The sequence below is a fragment of the Hippocampus guttulatus genome, chromosome 2 (assembly GCF_054856545.1).
Source record: "Hippocampus guttulatus isolate MCC_2025c chromosome 2, RoL_Hgut_1.0, whole genome shotgun sequence".
NCBI classification, from domain to species: domain Eukaryota; kingdom Metazoa; phylum Chordata; class Actinopteri; order Syngnathiformes; family Syngnathidae; genus Hippocampus; species Hippocampus guttulatus.
Genome location: NC_141262.1, coordinates 30,085,028 through 30,101,008, shown reverse-complemented (window position 1 = coordinate 30,101,008; position 15,981 = coordinate 30,085,028). Strand labels below are relative to the sequence as shown.

Sequence of the window (15,981 nt, the reverse complement as noted above, 5' to 3'; positions counted from 1 at the left end):
GACGCGCTGCAGGTGAGCTTTATTCACATTTCCGTGAGGGCGGCTGCAGTTTTGCTATCGGCCAGGAAAAAAGCCAGAAGTAAAAGGTCACGAGGTGGCGAGGTCCGAGACGGGTCTGCACGCGGCCGCCGACGGGCGGTCACAGTTCCCCCTCCTCGGCCACTGGCGGGAAGGGAAAGGACGTGGTTAGTAACGTTGGGGGCTTTTATCTTGAGCGGCGGGTAAGCGGCTCGCCACTCGCCGCTTACCTTTCTTGACCTGGACTTCCCCGATGACCTCGACCTTGACGTCGCGGATGTCGGCCACCAGCCGGATTTCGCCAACGGCCGAGGCGTCGCCTTTGGCGTTGGCGGCGCGACACTCGTAAGTGCCCGCCTCCTCTTTTGTCAGTGGAGAGATCTAAAAAGGGCAAATGTCAGCTTTTGCTTTGTTTTGTTTGGAGGGCCACACAAAGCAGCCAGTCTGCGTGCGCTCGCCGCCACTGACCAGAACCCAGCCCGTCACTTGATGTTTCTCGGGGCCTCCTCTGGTCTGGACGGCCAGGTTGTCCCTGTCGCCAGGAAGCAGGGAAAACTTCTTCCTGCTGCCAGTCACCTGCGGGGGGGGGAGCGGGGCCACGCCATCTTTGTCATCCTCATCACCACCGCCACGGTCGGTGCCGCTCCGGTTTGTTTTTTGTGAGTCGTACCTTCCTCCAAGTGAGCACGGGTGTGGGCACGCCCACGGCCTCGCAGCTGAGGAAAACTTGGGCGCCGCTGACGTTGAAGACGCGCGCGGGAGGCGAAACGATAACGGGAGCTGCCGAGACACGAATAGGAATTTGGTTTGGGTTGGCCGGCTCGCTCAGGAATTCCGCGTTTAGGCCGTCGCCGGCGGAGGGGTGCAGATTAGGACGATAAAGCCGCCGCGTGAAAGGCGCACGCTCGGGCATGTTTTGTTAGCTTAGCTCGAGCGTCGGCAACGTTTTTTTCCAGATTGCAACTGTTTTCCGCGTCGGGTCTTCAACAACGTGCTTGTTGGTGAAGCTGTGACAGGTGGGCGTGAACGCACGCCCTCTCCTGCTCCTCCGGCACCAGCACATTTGCCCTGCGTGACAAAAGGGCGCTTTTCCTCGGTCGATATTTGAAAGACAAAACGCAACCCGAGCAAATAGCCTCCGTCAGATATTTCCAACAAGCGTTTCCATGTCAGATGGCTCGGCTGGGTAGATTTTGAATTGCCGCTCTCGCTTCCCTTAGTAAAAATATTTGACTCCGTCCACAGAAATTAATACCAGAGCAAAATCTTTTTTTTTTTTTTTTGGTGGGTGGTGCTTAAGCACTTCCCCCAAAATGTGCATGTTTGTGTTTTATCATGCGGCTTGTTGCGTTGTCACAAAGAAATCTCTATCAATGACTCGGAAGTGACCTGACATTCTGTTCTGGGTGGCGCCGTTTTTGACATGTTCCAGGCAGATATTTTGCTGTGTTGAAGCTTGACGATTTTTAGTAGCGTGACTTTTTTTTTCTTCAATCTCTTAGCTTTGTGAAACGTTTGCTTGCTTCTTTTTGTTGTTGATACGGATGTTTGCCGCTGTAAGCTAAGCGGCAATGAAGTTTGAGGTGTCCTCACCTGCTGCGCATCGCCCTTTGTTGCGCACGCTGACTTGCGGCCGTCCCTCTCTCTGCGCGCGCGCGTCGGCGCTCTTGAGCGCGCAGGCGTGCGCGTAGGTGACTCCGTCGCTGCCGCACACTTCATCTTGGCTCTTGCACGCGCACACGCCCAATTTGCTCTTGTCGGCACGTACGCACTCCAGGCCGGTGCCGCAGCGCAACGCGGCGCCCCTTCCTCTGCTGCCGGTGCAGGGCTCGCCCTCTGCCGCCAGGCACAGCGTGCAGCAGCCGCACGCGTCCCCGACCGACCCGGCGGCGCAGCCCGCGGCTGGCGGAGGCGCGCACCGGGCCGGCTCGCAAGGCCCGCATTCCGGAGCCGCTCGCACGCACAGCAGCAGCGCCGCTGCGAGCGGAGCCCAGCGCCACAAAAACAACTTGGACTTCATGCCGACCTCAACGTTTTGATGACAACTCAACACAACTCGCAGAGAGCAGCCCACGCAGACTCCGCCTATGACAGGGTGTGTATGTGTGTGTGTGTGTGTGATCCCAACACACTAAGAGAACAGTTTTTTTTTTTCTCCTGAAAGAATGTTACATCCAATCATACGCGCCCTCCTCACTGATTTGAAATGAATCATGTTTCAACAGATCCGTGCTTGATGGGCAAACTGGACCCAATCCAAATAAGCAGATGAAACGGTGGAGGGCGGAACTTTAGGAATTGAAAGCTACTGGCGTCCAGTCGAGAGCATGAAAGACTCGTCAAGAGCAGTCCAGAGACGCGTTTGAGCCAAAGCAGCAAGATGTGTGCGTTTTTCGAACGTCTCTGTTCTCGACCAAATGGGATTTCGACCAGAAAATTTAAGATTTTTACGCCTCGGTTTTCGAACCAAACTGAGCCAACCCCAACACGCCTCTCTGCTTCCTTACACGAGGAAGCGTCACTTCACACGTTCAGTGTGAGCAGACGTGTTGTGATTTACGCAAATCTGACTTTATTTGTGCATAGTGTTTTCGCCCCTAATCATGGGCTAGTAAAATAGTTTTGGATTTCAAACAAATGGCTTTTTGAACAGCCTTCTGGAACGGATTCGGGGTTCATTGGATTTGTTTGCGCATTGATTGCTTTTCATGTTTTCAGTGTGAATTCAGTGATACTTTTGCATACCGCTACAGGGAGTCCCTAGACCCGACAATAAACCATCGAAAAATCTCGTCAATGCCAGTTCGCAAGAATAAAAACAAACAAAAAAAATCTGTGATGAAGGGAGAGAAGTCGATTTATGGTTTGAGATCCAGCGTCACCAGTAGAGAATGATTCAGAAGTCTGCGATGAGTGAATGAAGCGACCGCGTACGTTCCCGACTCCTCAATCGCAACAAAGGGCGTTTAAGATCTAAGCCCACCAAACGAGTAGCGGCATCAAAAGTTCAAAACGTTTCAACAAAACGGCCAAGTCACTTTCTGGAGCAGCTGCGAATGCAATGAGAGAGGAGGAAATTCTTGCGGGTCCCGATTGATGCCTGCACATAATAGAAACTGGCCCACAGGAAATGAAGACTAGTCCTGGCTTGGGTCAGCGAGTCCAAAACGCACACACGCTTCCTGTCCAGCTGCAGGCAACTTCCTGTTCACTTGCGTACTTTGCAGAGAGGCATCCAGAGATTTTCGGGGTAGAGAGGCAGAACCCAGACTTGGTCGGTGGTGCGCTCTGGCGCCACTTCCTGGACAGCCACTGCGCCGCCAATGACTTCCCGTTTACTTGCGGTACTTCCTGACGGCGGCGTCCATCAGGTCTTTGTACGGCGTGTTGGAAGGCCGCGTGGGAAGTTTGAGGATCTTGCGGAGAGCAGGAGCGCGAAGCAGAAGATTGTGACCCAAGCCCACCAGGCTGGAGCACCACCAGTAGAGCGCCATCGCCTGGATGGAAGCAGAAAGACGGCGGCGGCTTACTTCCGCTCGGGCCGTCGGCGCGCGCGGGACGGGACTCACCGACGGGACGCCGGCAGCGATGGGAATCATCAGCAGGGACAGACCTCGCATGGCGTTTGTCACGGCCTTGCGGGCGGACGACACGTCGGACCTCTGGAGGGAAAACAGCTGAACCAGAAGAGGAGGATGAGAAGGAGGAGGACAACACCGCGACATCGTCGGCGATCTGTGGCGTACCTCCACGATGAGCAGATTGGTCAGCCCCAGAGCGAGCGGCAGGAGCCACGTGGAGTCTGGCGACGTCAGGTCGGGGAACCACAGAGCGCCCCCCGTGGCCAAGGAGGCCTTGAGCGCTGAAAGGCAAACGTGCTTCAAGACCACACACTGGTGACAAACCGCTTTAGCGGTCAACCCCGTGTTGTGGTCTTCGGGTGTTTGCTTGCTTGCGCCCGATCTTGGGGATTTTGAAGCCATGCCCCGCCCCGCCCCCGCTTTGTCTACAATGCTGCCAAGTCCCATTTTGCACCTTCAGTGCACGACCACATTGGGCCTTCGGCATGCCAGCTAGCAGCACTGAGCAACGTTCATTTCAATGAGCACCAATTTGGGCTCGGGGAGGAACTTGGCTAAGTCGACTGCAGAAATGGTTGAGGCAAACCATTGTGCCTTGAAACTGGAATCATTGAAAACCTTTGTAGCAATCATTTGCCATGGCCGAAACACATTTTGGGCACTTATTTCTGGACAGACGGGTTGAGGCTAATGCACAATGTCAACAAGTGTCTTTTGGATGATCAAGTAGAGTGATTCGATTTCCAATTTGAGGCCTTTCCTTCAAACATCGACCCGCGCGCGATAACCGAGGCCTCGCTCGCCGTCGACTCACCAGAGTGCGGCGCGCTGAGGTTCCTGAGGGCGAGCGACAGGCCGATCCAAAGCGGCAGCTGAACCCAAACCAGCAGCGAGGCCTTGAAAGGGTGACAGTTGTCCCTCACATACAACTGCGACACCAGACGCCGCAGATTCTTCCGGAACTGGAAACTGAACGCCGCAAAAACTGCCGTGAGCTGGGGGACGAGGCGAGCGGATCTCAGTTCTCGGATCTCGGTTGCCCTTACCTCCTTTGCTTGTCCGTCCAACCTCGCTCGCTGGCCCTCAGCGACACTTCGTACCGCAGCCTCTTGGCCAGCGCCGCGATCTCCGTCTGCAGCGCCTCCACCTGCATATTGCCGTGGTGACAAAGAGGAGGGGGACAGGTTATCGCGGTTACGACAGATTACAGGGAGCATCTGAAAAGGACACGTCCTCAGAAAGAAGTGTCTCACTCATATGCACTCGAGGATGCCGCTGCCAATTCACACATTTGTCAAATTAATAGTCTGATGGATTTAAAAAAATACATGTGTGTATACTGTGTGTGCATATACACAGTATATATATATATATATATATATATAGAGAGAGATATCTATATATATATATATATATATACTGTATATGGAAAGTTTTCCATGTTGGTGGACAGCTGACATCTCAGGAAGGACGCGAATGGAATCGAAGGGAATCAGCATTCCATCGAATGATGTCCTTCATCATTCTACCCGATTCAAACACTGAACACCGTTTATCCCATCATGAGAAAATGAAGGCTAATCATGAACTTAACATTTTGGAAAGCGCTAATATCAGACAATAAAACGGCTCCCTCGGTTTTTAGATTAGGTCGCGCGTGCTTCCGAGAACACGTCCTTCAACGCGGAAACCTCTATCGGAGGAAACGTCCTTCTAAGGAAGTGCCGTGCGGCGCGACCTTGTCGAGTACGCGCATCTGGTAGGCGGCGAGGGGCAGCGTGACCAGCGTCCGGACACTCAGGGTGCTGACGGCGATGCTGAGCCACCAGGGAAGCCCGGTGGTCTGCTGGACCTGGACCAGGAAATCCTCAGCCAGGTGCACGGGCGCCGAGCGCGCCGCCTGCTCGTACCAGCCCGGATCCACGCCCCCCGAGGACAGATGGCGGCGGAGACTTGAGGAGCGGGCGGCAGGATGAAGACGAAGAGGAGACTTCTTGAAGAAGGCAGAGCCGCGCGACGCTCTCAAGGGGAGCCGCGGGAAGCGTAGACCCGCCAGGACCAGCATGGCGGCGTCCCACTACGAGGATGAGCAGCTTGATTCAGCTCATCACAAAATGAGTTAAGTGTTTCTGCAAATCGACATTTGTGGTCATGGGCGAGCCAGCAACACCGTGTACAATAAAGCACAGAAGATACGCAACACTTAACTTCTAAGGGATAAACATGACGACATTAAAGTCTCCTATTTCCTAATCACCTGCTAAGGGTCGTTTGCGGAGCGCTTTCACCTTTTTGCTCGCTCGCCCCTCAGCTGACATCCGCCGAAAGGGAGAGGCGCGGTCTTATGACGTCATTGCGCGTCGTGGGGCGATTGCATATGGCGTCATCAACGACCACTCATCCATTTGATTTTGTGCTTTGCCTTTTTATTGTATTTGTTCATATCTTTGCTCTAAATAGAACAGCAAAATGACAAACGTGCTTGATTTTGTCACATTCAAAGGAAAAGGCAGACTGCTAGGAAAGTATCATCTCTACTTTTGCTGAATTCTATTTCATTTTGCACCCAAACTCAACTTTAAATTGAAACAAAACGAAACAAATGATTACAAAAGATTCCAACTTTCGGTGCTTTTCCGACAAAACAGTTCAGATGTTGATTATGTACATTCACCACGCTTTAAAAGAAAAAAAACCCAACGATCTACAATGGCGTCCACTTTTGGACGAAAGTGAAAGTAATTTTGCGCCCAGTCTGAGTAATTTGTTATCCCTTTCTTTTTTGCATGGGGCATAGGGAATAAATAGTCATTGTTGACATGCTTTCCATTTGGCTAATCACGCAAAAGTGCAAAAGAGATTTCTTCGTCTTTTGGTGAGCCGCTTTGTTGTCATCCCCGTAATCTTTTTTTTATTTCCAGGATCTAGCCGGGCGTCGTGGCGACCTGGCCTGCTGCGGCTTTATTGTGAAAGAGACCGGAAGCGAAAACAGCCGTGGGCAAAGGCACCAGCAAGATGGCGGAGTACAGCCAGCTCGGCCTGCTGGGTGCTCTTCTCCTCTTCACTGTTCTCACGCTCCGCGACGTCTACGTGGGCAAGTTGAGTTCTCAACAGTTCGCCGCCGCGCCGGAGATGGAACCCGGAAGGGCGGCCAAGGCGGCCATGTACGTCGGCCCCGTGCTCAAGTTCCAGTACTGGTGAGCCAGTTCGTGGTGGCGGCTAACAGTTAGCTAGCGATCAGAGAGCGAGCGGGCGGCCGCATTTTGCGCCCTCTGCGGGGATCGCGGCAGCTCCTGCGTCAACGTCGCGAGCGTTGCCTCCTCGATGGAGGCACCCACCTGCCTTGGCATTTGCTCGTGGCCCGGGGAAGATGTCGCGACTCCATGCCGCGGTCTATGGCAAGCCATTTGAGCATTTATTCCAAATCCCTGATATCAAACATAAGTGTGTTACACTAGTTCGATCTCTTTCAGCACTAGTTCGACACTCGGCCACACTAGTGACACACTTTGTCGAACTAGTTGCATACAAACTCCAACTAGTCATTTATTTTCAGCAACATGTCAACTTGTCAATCATGGATTATTCTATGGCAAGCCATTTGAGCATTTATTCCAAATCCCTGATATCAAACATAAGTGTGTTACACTAGTTCGATCTCTTTCAGCACTAGTTCGACACTCGACCACACTAGTGACACACTTTGTCGAACTAGTTGCATACAAACTCCAACTAGTCATTCATTTTCAGCAACATGTCAACTTGTCAATCATGGATTATTCTAACATGTGAATTTGTGACCCGTGATTTCCTGCGCGAGTAAACAAGTGCGAGCTGAAATACTCACTAGTTTACTAGTGGCGGATAAAACAGTAGCTAGTTTACTAGTTAAAGCCCCTTGACGCCTTGATATCTAACTAGTGAGTGTCAAAAATGTTACTTGTTCACTGGTGATGCCCCAAATATTTACTAGTTGCACTAGTGTGACATTTAATGACGCACTAGTTCAACTAGTGAGGTCTAAAATGTTCACTAGTAGAACTAGTGGATGCCAACCTGCTAACTAGTAAGCTAGTTGCACAAAATATAATGAGGAGGTGGGGCAGAAATGTGGCTGCAGGATTCCTATTGGATCTGCAGTTAAAATACACCAATCGGGATTCAGATTTTGTCATAATCACACCCACTTCATTTGCATGTTTTACACTAGTTTACAAGTTGTCCTGAGGATTTGCAGCTAGTTCACTAGAGGATGCCCATTATTGGTTACATGTCGACGAGTGAATCCAGAAATCCAAACTAGTAAACTAGGTGCAATCGATTTGACCTTACATGTTAACTAGACGGTTTCAAAATGTGAACATGTTCACAAGTCAATGTAGAGATATCCACTAGTTACACTCGTTGGGCTCATTTTCACTGTACTTGTTAACTAGTGATACACATGTTTCCTCACTAGTAAACTAGTTGGGTTCAGTGTGACACACTAGTGAGCTAGTGACACAGATTTTCATATCACTAGTTAACTAGTGGAACGTATTTTGTCTCACTTGTCAGGCTCAATGCTGAACATGTATAGACTTTGACTGAACATGTTTGACAAAACTGGGCACTAGGTGACATGTGCACACATCTAGTTTACTAGTGAAATAATCACATTTGGCTAGTTTACATGTTTGGCAGTTACAAAACTTTACAAGTTCACTAGTTGTGCACACATGTCAACTAGTAAGCAATTTTATTTAGCTAGTGCGATGTGCATGCCAGCTAGTATGCCAAAAACATGAGCTAGTGCAACAAAAATCCCTACATGTTAGATATTTGTTGCACTCGTTGTGCACAGTCGCTCACAAGTGCTGATTAACACCAACAAGTGAAAAGAAAAGCCCAACATGTAGGAAAAATGTTCAGTCAAACCTTGCACAAGTTCATTTCTTGGTCTGACTAGTGAGACAAAATGCCTCCCACTAGTTAACTAGTTGAATAAACACGAGCGTCTCTAGTGAACTAGTGGGCGTTTTGTGGCTTACATGTCAACTAGTAAGCCTCAAAATGATCTTACTAGTGAACTACTGGGCATTTTGTGGCTTACATGTCAACTAGTAAGCCTCAAAATGATCTTACTAGTGAACTAGTGGGCGTTTTGTGGCTTACATGTCAACTAGTAAGCCTCAAAATGATCTTACTAGTGAACTAGTGGGCGTTTTGTGGCTTACATGTCAACTAGTAAGCCTCAAAATGATCTTACTAGTGAACTAGTGGGCGTTTTGTGGCTTACATGTCAACTAGTAAGCCTCAAAATGATCTTACTAGTGAACTAGTGGGCGTTTTGTGGCTTACATGTCAACTAGTAAGCCTCAAAATGATCTTACTAGTGAACTAGAGGGCGTTTTGTGGCTTACATGTCAACTAGTAAGCCTCAAAATGATCTTACTAGTGAACTAGTGGGCGTTTTGTGGCTTACATGTCAACTAGTAAGCCTCAAAATGATCTTACTAGTGAACTAGTGGGCGTTTTGTGGCTTACATGTCAACTAGTAAGCCTCAAAATGATCTTACTAGTGGGCGTTTTGTGGCTTACATGTCAACTAGTAAGCATCAAAATGATCTTACTAGTGAACTAGTGGGCGTTTTGCGGCTTACGTGTCAACTAGTAAGCTTCAAAATGATCTTACTAGTGAACTAGTGGGCGTTTTGCGGCTTACGTGTTCACTAGTAAGCGTCAAAATGATCTTACTAGTGAACTAGTGGGCGTTTTGTGGCTTACATGTCAACTAGTAAGCCTCAAAATGATCTTACTAGTGAACTAGTGGGCGTTTTGTGGCTTACATGTCAACTAGTAAGCCTCAAAATGATCTTACTAGTGAACTAGTGGGCGTTTTGTGGCTTACATGTCAACTAGTAAGCCTCAAAATGATCTTACTAGTGGGCGTTTTGTGGCTTACATGTCAACTAGTAAGCATCAAAATGATCTTACTAGTGAACTAGTGGGCGTTTTGCGGCTTACGTGTCAACTAGTAAGCTTCAAAATGATCTTACTAGTGAACTAGTGGGCGTTTTGCGGCTTACGTGTTCACTAGTAAGCGTCAAAATGATCTTACTAGTGAACTAGTGGGCGTTTTGTGGCTTACATGTTCACTAGTAAGCCTCAAAATGATCTTACTAGTGAACTAGTGGGCAATATGGAATAAATACTCAAAGGGCTTGCCTGGCAAACCCTTTGAGTATTTATTCATCCGTGATTGTATTGTAGACCAATGAGAGCACGTCCGACAGACACGTGGTGTTCGGGCAGCCAATCATGATGCATTTCGAGCCAAGCCCCAACAAAAACGGAGGAGAAAACTTTCAGACGCATTGGAAGCTTTTCGGGTAAATATTACTCTTGTTGTTACACAAAATGTTGTTTTACGATTATTTTAGGCGGTAAAGTTATGGTGTAAATGTCAAATATGTGGTCAATTTATCAAGATGAAGCCTGCTTAAAAATCTGCTCCAATGATTTCGGAGATGTGTCTGACTTTGACAGCAATGGCGGCAGTTCAACGCTGACAGTCGCAGTCGGGTGCAGATTTATTTCGGCAGGACTTTCTCAAGTCTGCCGTTTGCTCTGACAGTTCTCTGTCTGACAGTCACATTTTGTCTTATTACTCACAAGCTAATTGACATTTAAAAAAGAGTTAAAGTTAATGTTTGGAACATGATTTTGCTCTTACTGTTTGCTGCCTTAGTTCGTTTGAATTATTCGCTGCCTGCATTACATGAAGTACATTTTTTAATATTCACAAGACTGTAACTGCATTATAAATAATGTAACATTTGCACTATGTTTTACTGGATCTACAACTAAACGAAACTAGGTCCTCGTTTCTGGGAGAGTCCACAGCACCTCCTGCATCACAACCATTCTGCCGGCACACCTTCAGCAGCACGATGTTTCTAACGGGAGCTGGAGGGTGATCAGCTTCATTGAAGAACAGGAGGAGGAGAGGCACAACGTTTGTCATCTGTGATATGTTTTTAGACTTTTCTCCTCATTAAAAAAAAACTATGTTTTGTTAATTTCTTGATATAGTTCTTGTATTTAAATATTTTAACAATCAAATATTTTTCAACTGTGTTTTGGATATGAATTGTATGAAATAAATCAGTGAAGCCCCAATCAAATTCTACTCCACCTAATCTGCTCGATCACACTGCTGTCAAGATGCTGTAAATAATGCCTTCATTCATGATTGTAGAAACCCCAGAACGGTAAACATGTGATTATTTTATTTTAAAATATAAGAAGCCTATGTTTTTCAATTGTGCTCATTTTCGTTGTATTGCACGACAAATATAATAGATGAGCCGGTTTGGGGACATCATCAACCAAGCTGCTGCTCCAATTGCAATGCGATATATTGTCCTGCTCTCCTAAATTCGCATCTACACCACAAATTATAGCATCCTAACTGATTTAGCAACAACTGAAAATTCACATTATTATTTAGGGAGAATATGTTGCAGAACGGTTGCATTATATGGTGCCGTATTAATTTTATTTAGTATAGCATACATATATAAAAGTGGAAAGATACTGTAGAGCTGTACCATTACTCTTTATCTCCGTGTACATAATAAATAAACATCACCTACAGATACATTGACTGGTAAAAATTGCTTGATTCCTTCTGTATACTGTAGATATTACGCAAATGGCGGTAAATAATTGTGAAAGCTCAGAATCAGGTTTTAAAGGGTTAATTTTTTGCTGGGTGGTGCTCTTATCGTGGAGCCAATAGGAGGTGTTCACTTCTGGCACTGTCCTGCCTCCTGATTAGCATTTAGCGTAACTAGTGTGACCAGTGAGCCATTAGTGTTTCACATGTTGTACAAGTGAACATTTTGCCATCACGAGTTAACTAGTTAAATCAAACGACCATTTAACTTGTTGACTAGTGAGTAGGGTGACATCCACTAGTGCGACGTTTTGACTTCACTAGTCGAACTAGTGAAGTCAAAATGTCGCACTAGTGGAACTAGTGGATATTTGGGGCATCACTGGTGAGCAAGTAACATTTTTGGACTCACTAGTTGGATATCAAGGCTTTAACGGTCTTAAACTAGTGCACTATCAATGTTTTATCCTCCACTAGTTAACTAGTGGATATTTCAGCTCCCACTAGTTAACTATTGCAGGAAATCATAGGCCACTAGTTAACATGTTAGAACAATCCACGTTTCACTAGTTAACATGTTAACACTTTTTAAACCTTACTAGTAAACTAGTAAGACTTTGAACCTCACTAGTTTGGTCTAGTGGGCCACTAGGGCATAAAAAAGCTGACTAGCTGGGAAGTTCCCTCTGCTTGTGTGCTTCCAGGTGTCACTAGTTAGAATTTTGTCAGCACTAGTTGGACAAAAGTGGCACTAGTTGCCAAAGATGAGTGGCTAGTGAGGATTTCTGTGCAACTAGTTCAACATTCGGTGTCACTAGTGTGGCCGAGTGTCGAACTAGTGCTGAAAGAGATCAAACTAGTGTAACACACTTATGTTTGATATCAGGGATTTGGAATAAATGCTCAAATGGCTTGCCATAGCGGTCGTTTCTCATTGCACGCCATCGTACGTGTTCGTATAGCCCTTCTTTTTGTTCGTGCTCAAGATGCACTCTATTAAAGCCTATACATTGCTTACAACCAAATACCCGCTGCACTCAATTTACAAAATACCTTTATCATTTTCGTGGACTTGGGCATTGTTAGCTGGTCTGATCTGTTGAATCATTTGTTTCGCTACTTGGCAGTATGCTTTTGTAGATGTGTTAATAGAGCGTATGTTGAGCACTTACACAAATAAGTCGTTTAAAAGCACGAACGATGGCGTGGGATCAGAAACTGCAGCCACCCGACGGCAAGTGAAAATGCAGGCGGCTGCCGCGACATGCTCAGAAACTCATACGATCAACATAAATACGGCGAACCCTCGTTTATCGCGGGGCTGACGTTCCATAAAGCACCCGTGATGGGGAAAATCCGTCAAGTACTCAGTGGAACTGCTTCTCAAGGTTTTCTTCAGAGTTTAGAAAGACTTGACGAGTCAATCAATGTTCAACAGCCTTCATTGTCCACACGTCCATCTCCAAGGGAGCTGTCAACGACAGTCGGACGCCCCTGGACGTTAAGATGTCCCAACTTGGGTACACGTTCGTGGTGAACTGAGGAGCGCCGAGTGAAATGTGCTACTGGCCTTTCACTTGGAAAGAAATCACGAGGATTGACCATGCGTGCGTCAAATAGTTGGGGCTGCCTGTGCGTGTACGCTCAACGACTTATTCCCGAAAAGGAACAGAAATCGCTCCCAAAATGAAGTCCGATTCTGTGGCGGTGTTTTGTGTTCTTGTGCGATGTCATTCGGCGCAATTTGGGGTCGGGTCATCTTCGGGGGTTTGTGTTGCGCACGTCGTGGGGCGCCAATCGCTGCCAGCCGCCGCTCCGGCGTTTATTGCGATCGGCGTGAGCAAGTCCTCCGAGCAAGGTGAACTTGGTTCCGTTTGTCGCTTTGCTTGTAGTATTTCCTGAGGCTACAGCAAAGTGTTCCAGGAGTACTCCAGGGCCATCGGGCAGCTGTATCCCGACATGCGCATCGAGGGGCAAAACTACCCCCCCGGCCCCATCAACAAGTATGCACACTGGCGCCGCGCGGGCCCGCCCGCGCCGCTCGCCTGACCTGCCTTTGCGGCTCTCGTCCAGGTTTTTGGGCAGCGCGGTGTCGTACCTGAAGCTGGCGTCCATGTTGTTGATCGTCAGCGCTCAGAACGTGTTCGCCATGCTCGGTGTGGACACGCCCAGGCTTTGGACGTGGACCCAGGACAACAAGGTGAGCGCTCGCCACCACCGTCGCATCCCGGCGAGTGACGTCTTCAAGCCCCTCCTCCTTCCGTCAGATCTTCTCGTGTCTGATGGCCTTCTTCCTGTGCAACATGATGGAGACGCACTTCCTGTCCACCGGAGCCTTTGAGGTCACGCTCAACGGTGGGTCCGATTGCTCCGTCGCGCCACGTGGACCGCTGCCTCCGATCGCTCCGCGTTCAACCGGGAAACCGAGCCTCCCGGGTCGCTCGATGGAGGCGAGCCAAGTGAATGACGGCGTTTGACGGCAGCCGCTCGTTAGCACTCGGACTGGCTGACGGTTAGCGGCCGGCCGGACGCGCGTTTGTCGGCTGGCGATCGCCGGGCCGGGCCGCCCTTCCTTTTCCGAGCCTTCAATTGAAGTCAGATGGAGACTATCAGAACGGCGCCCCCAAGTGGATAATAAGAACAATAATAATATTCCACCTCACACAGTTTCTTTTGCTATTGTCAGATCGTGTCAAAGCAATCTCGATTTGATGACGCGAATAATCAATTGGGCCGTCGGAAGAGTCATTGCTCCCCAATGTCACATAAGGGACTCTGGAACGCAACCGTTTTTTTTCTCCCTTTCACAACACACTTGTGTCATATCCAAGTGGTGTTTATCAAAACAACGTAATGGTTAACAAGACATGACATTGAAGCATAGTCCACTGGTGCAGTGTCCAAACGTTGCACCACCGTGGGGGGGACTTGCCGCGAACGTCAGATGTACTCCGAGCGAAGTGGGGCCGCACGCATGACGTTGAATGTCCCGCTGACTGTGGCGCCATTGCCGTTTGTGACCAGCGCAGACGTTCCCATCTGGTCCAAGCTGGAGTCGGGTTACGTGCCCAACATCCAGGAGATCTTCCACATCCTCCACAACCACCTCAACATCAACCGGGTGGACGCCGCCGCCGGCTTCTCCTCGCCATAGAAGGTCAGCCGCTTCCTCGCCGCCGTTTCCTTTGCTTCTCCCCGGCGCGACACCAACGCGTGTGTGCGTTTAGGTGCGCCCCGGCACAGCGGGACCATCGGCTGCCGGCATCCATGAAGGTGGGGTCTGAAAGCAAACTCGGCAGGACCCCGCTGGAAGTTTCCCGCCGACGGCCGAGTGCCGCCGCTGCCGCCTTGTGCTCGCGCGACCCGTTAGCTGCAATTTTCTGGATTGACTGTGGAGGGGAAAAAAAACAAACAAATCATGTTACAAGCGTTAGCCTCATGCTAGCTAGCATTTCTTCTGACAAAGTCTGGGAGTCTTTCTTTGCCGTGCGTGGTGTCCCTCCTAACTCGTTGTCCTAACTTGTAGCACATGTGCATTTTTCGCATGAGGCAAAACTACAAGCGGGCGTTTTGGTTGCTACCAGGAAGGAGTCAGGAGTGCACATCACATGCCTACTAGATGTGTCACTGCTGCATTTGTCGACTAGTAGGCCAAAAGTGGCACTCGTGGGGAAAAAAAACATGACTACTATTGCACCTCTGCATTAGTCGTTACTCGTGAGGTCAGAGATCAAAGTACTTTATGGACCTTAAGACGATAGAATAAACATGAGTTGTGTCCTCCAACTGAAAATTTGTTTTTGTGTTTTCGATCTCCATGGCTTGTTTGCAAACAGAACCTTCTCAGACATCCGTGGTCTTTGTAAAACCTCATTTGCAGGCAAGCAAATCCTCTTGCGCGGCAACCGCCGCATCACGAATGAGTTTGACGTCGTTTGGATGACCATGTGTATCGAAATCAATCATCCTCATCCTATTCTCCCTTTTGCTTTTGAAACAAAAAAAGTATTTCTGGTGATTGAAGTTTTTTTTGTTTGTTTTTTTGCCTTGCTGATTCCCATGCGCCTGGGCCCTCCACCTTTTGCTGGAAAAATCTCAATCCTTCGCTATTAAATTCGAAGTTGGGGTGAATAGTGCTTGCATTGGTTTGACTCGGTCCAAAAATGCAGAAATAGAAGGGGCGGGGGAGAAATACCTCAAGCAACCAAAACAAAAACTTCTTTTGACTTGCGTCTTGAAACTTCGAAACAACGTTGCGGCACGGAGGGAGGCAAGCCAGCCGCGCAACAACAAACTGGCTGCAGATTGATCGAGGGGTCGCCTGAGGGTCACTTGACCTGGTCCACAACGTCAAGGCTGGTGTAGAGGCGTGCCCTTTGCCTCCATGGCCCATCCTCGTTAAAAAAAAAAAAAAAATGGGGGAGTGGGGGTCGTACAGTACGACAGGTTGCCTGTTGGGGCCACCAATGTGGAATAAACATTGCAGACTACCCCCCCCAAAAAAAAAAAACGTATTTGCAAGCACGTTCCAAATAAAATTGCCAGAGGCATGACATTTTAGAAATACAAATGATATTCATGCACTTCAACAATTTTCAGCCGACTTCTTTTGACAGAGGTTGATTGAAATTCACGTTTGTGACTGTAAGCCGCCACTCATATAATTGAATACTTATCATAGGGACGTTAGTGATCTTTGTTACACAAACGAACAGAACGCAT

General features: G+C 48.5%; 3 protein-coding genes across 6 annotated transcripts; 1 reads left to right on the top strand and 2 right to left on the bottom strand.

Annotated features, from left to right (window-relative positions):
* Nucleotides 1–2,101, bottom strand: igfbp7 (insulin-like growth factor binding protein 7). The gene is made up of 5 exons (XM_086105585.1): nucleotides 1,612–2,101; nucleotides 689–798; nucleotides 487–594; nucleotides 249–399; nucleotides 1–162 (listed from the first exon to the last, which is right to left on the bottom strand). Exons 1-5 carry the CDS (start codon nucleotides 2,036–2,038, stop codon nucleotides 140–142), a joined length of 819 nt encoding a protein of 272 aa, XP_085961711.1. The 5' UTR covers nucleotides 2,039–2,101; the 3' UTR covers nucleotides 1–139.
* A 1,109-nt stretch (nucleotides 2,102–3,210) lies between these two features.
* On the bottom strand, nucleotides 3,211–5,938 carry cox18 (cytochrome c oxidase assembly factor COX18). 3 transcript variants are annotated; one of them, XM_086105581.1, is made up of 7 exons: nucleotides 5,888–5,938; nucleotides 5,338–5,676; nucleotides 4,646–4,746; nucleotides 4,414–4,568; nucleotides 3,765–3,880; nucleotides 3,588–3,695; nucleotides 3,211–3,515 (listed from the first exon to the last, which is right to left on the bottom strand). In XM_086105581.1, the coding sequence occupies exons 1-7, from the start codon at nucleotides 5,915–5,917 to the stop codon at nucleotides 3,354–3,356; spliced, it is 1,011 nt and encodes a 336-aa protein (XP_085961707.1). In that variant the 5' UTR covers nucleotides 5,918–5,938; the 3' UTR covers nucleotides 3,211–3,353. The 3 variants fall into 3 exon arrangements, with proteins under 3 accessions (XP_085961707.1, XP_085961704.1, XP_085961705.1); XM_086105578.1 differs by having other exon boundaries at nucleotides 3,211–3,695; XM_086105579.1 differs by lacking the exon at nucleotides 5,888–5,938 and having other exon boundaries at nucleotides 3,211–3,695; nucleotides 5,338–5,664.
* On the top strand, nucleotides 5,568–15,052 carry selenot2 (selenoprotein T, 2). Of its 2 annotated transcripts, none has more exons than XM_086105587.1 (7): nucleotides 5,568–5,717; nucleotides 6,521–6,763; nucleotides 13,152–13,262; nucleotides 13,333–13,459; nucleotides 13,527–13,614; nucleotides 14,289–14,416; nucleotides 14,487–15,052. In XM_086105587.1, exons 2-6 carry the CDS (start codon nucleotides 6,615–6,617, stop codon nucleotides 14,411–14,413), a joined length of 600 nt encoding a protein of 199 aa, XP_085961713.1. In that variant the 5' UTR covers nucleotides 5,568–5,717; nucleotides 6,521–6,614; the 3' UTR covers nucleotides 14,414–14,416; nucleotides 14,487–15,052. The 2 variants fall into 2 exon arrangements, with proteins under 2 accessions (XP_085961713.1, XP_085961712.1); XM_086105586.1 differs by having other exon boundaries at nucleotides 6,521–6,796.
* Nucleotides 15,053–15,981: the final 929 nt, after the last annotated feature.

What these genes read in the sequence shown, in the direction of transcription:
- igfbp7 (XM_086105585.1), bottom strand. Translation starts at nt 2,038, where the DNA reads ATGAAGTCCAAGTTGTTTTTGTGGCGCTGGGCTCCGCTCGCAGCGGCG. An exon ending in CAAAGGGCGATGCGCAGCAG is followed by an intron (nt 799 to 1,611) that starts GTGAGGACACCT and finishes GTGTCTCGGCAG; the next exon opens with CTCCCGTTATCGTTTCGCCT. An exon ending in AAGTGACGGGCTGGGTTCTG is followed by an intron (nt 400 to 486) that starts GTCAGTGGCGGC and finishes TGCCCTTTTTAG; the next exon opens with ATCTCTCCACTGACAAAAGA.
- cox18 (XM_086105578.1), bottom strand. Translation starts at nt 5,917, where the DNA reads ATGTCAGCTGAGGGGCGAGCGAGCAAAAAG. An exon ending in AGATGCGCGTACTCGACAAG is followed by an intron (nt 4,747 to 5,337) that starts GTCGCGCCGCAC and finishes GGCAATATGCAG; the next exon opens with GTGGAGGCGCTGCAGACGGA. An exon ending in TGGACGGACAAGCAAAGGAG is followed by an intron (nt 4,569 to 4,645) that starts GTAAGGGCAACC and finishes TGCGGCGTTCAG; the next exon opens with TTTCCAGTTCCGGAAGAATC.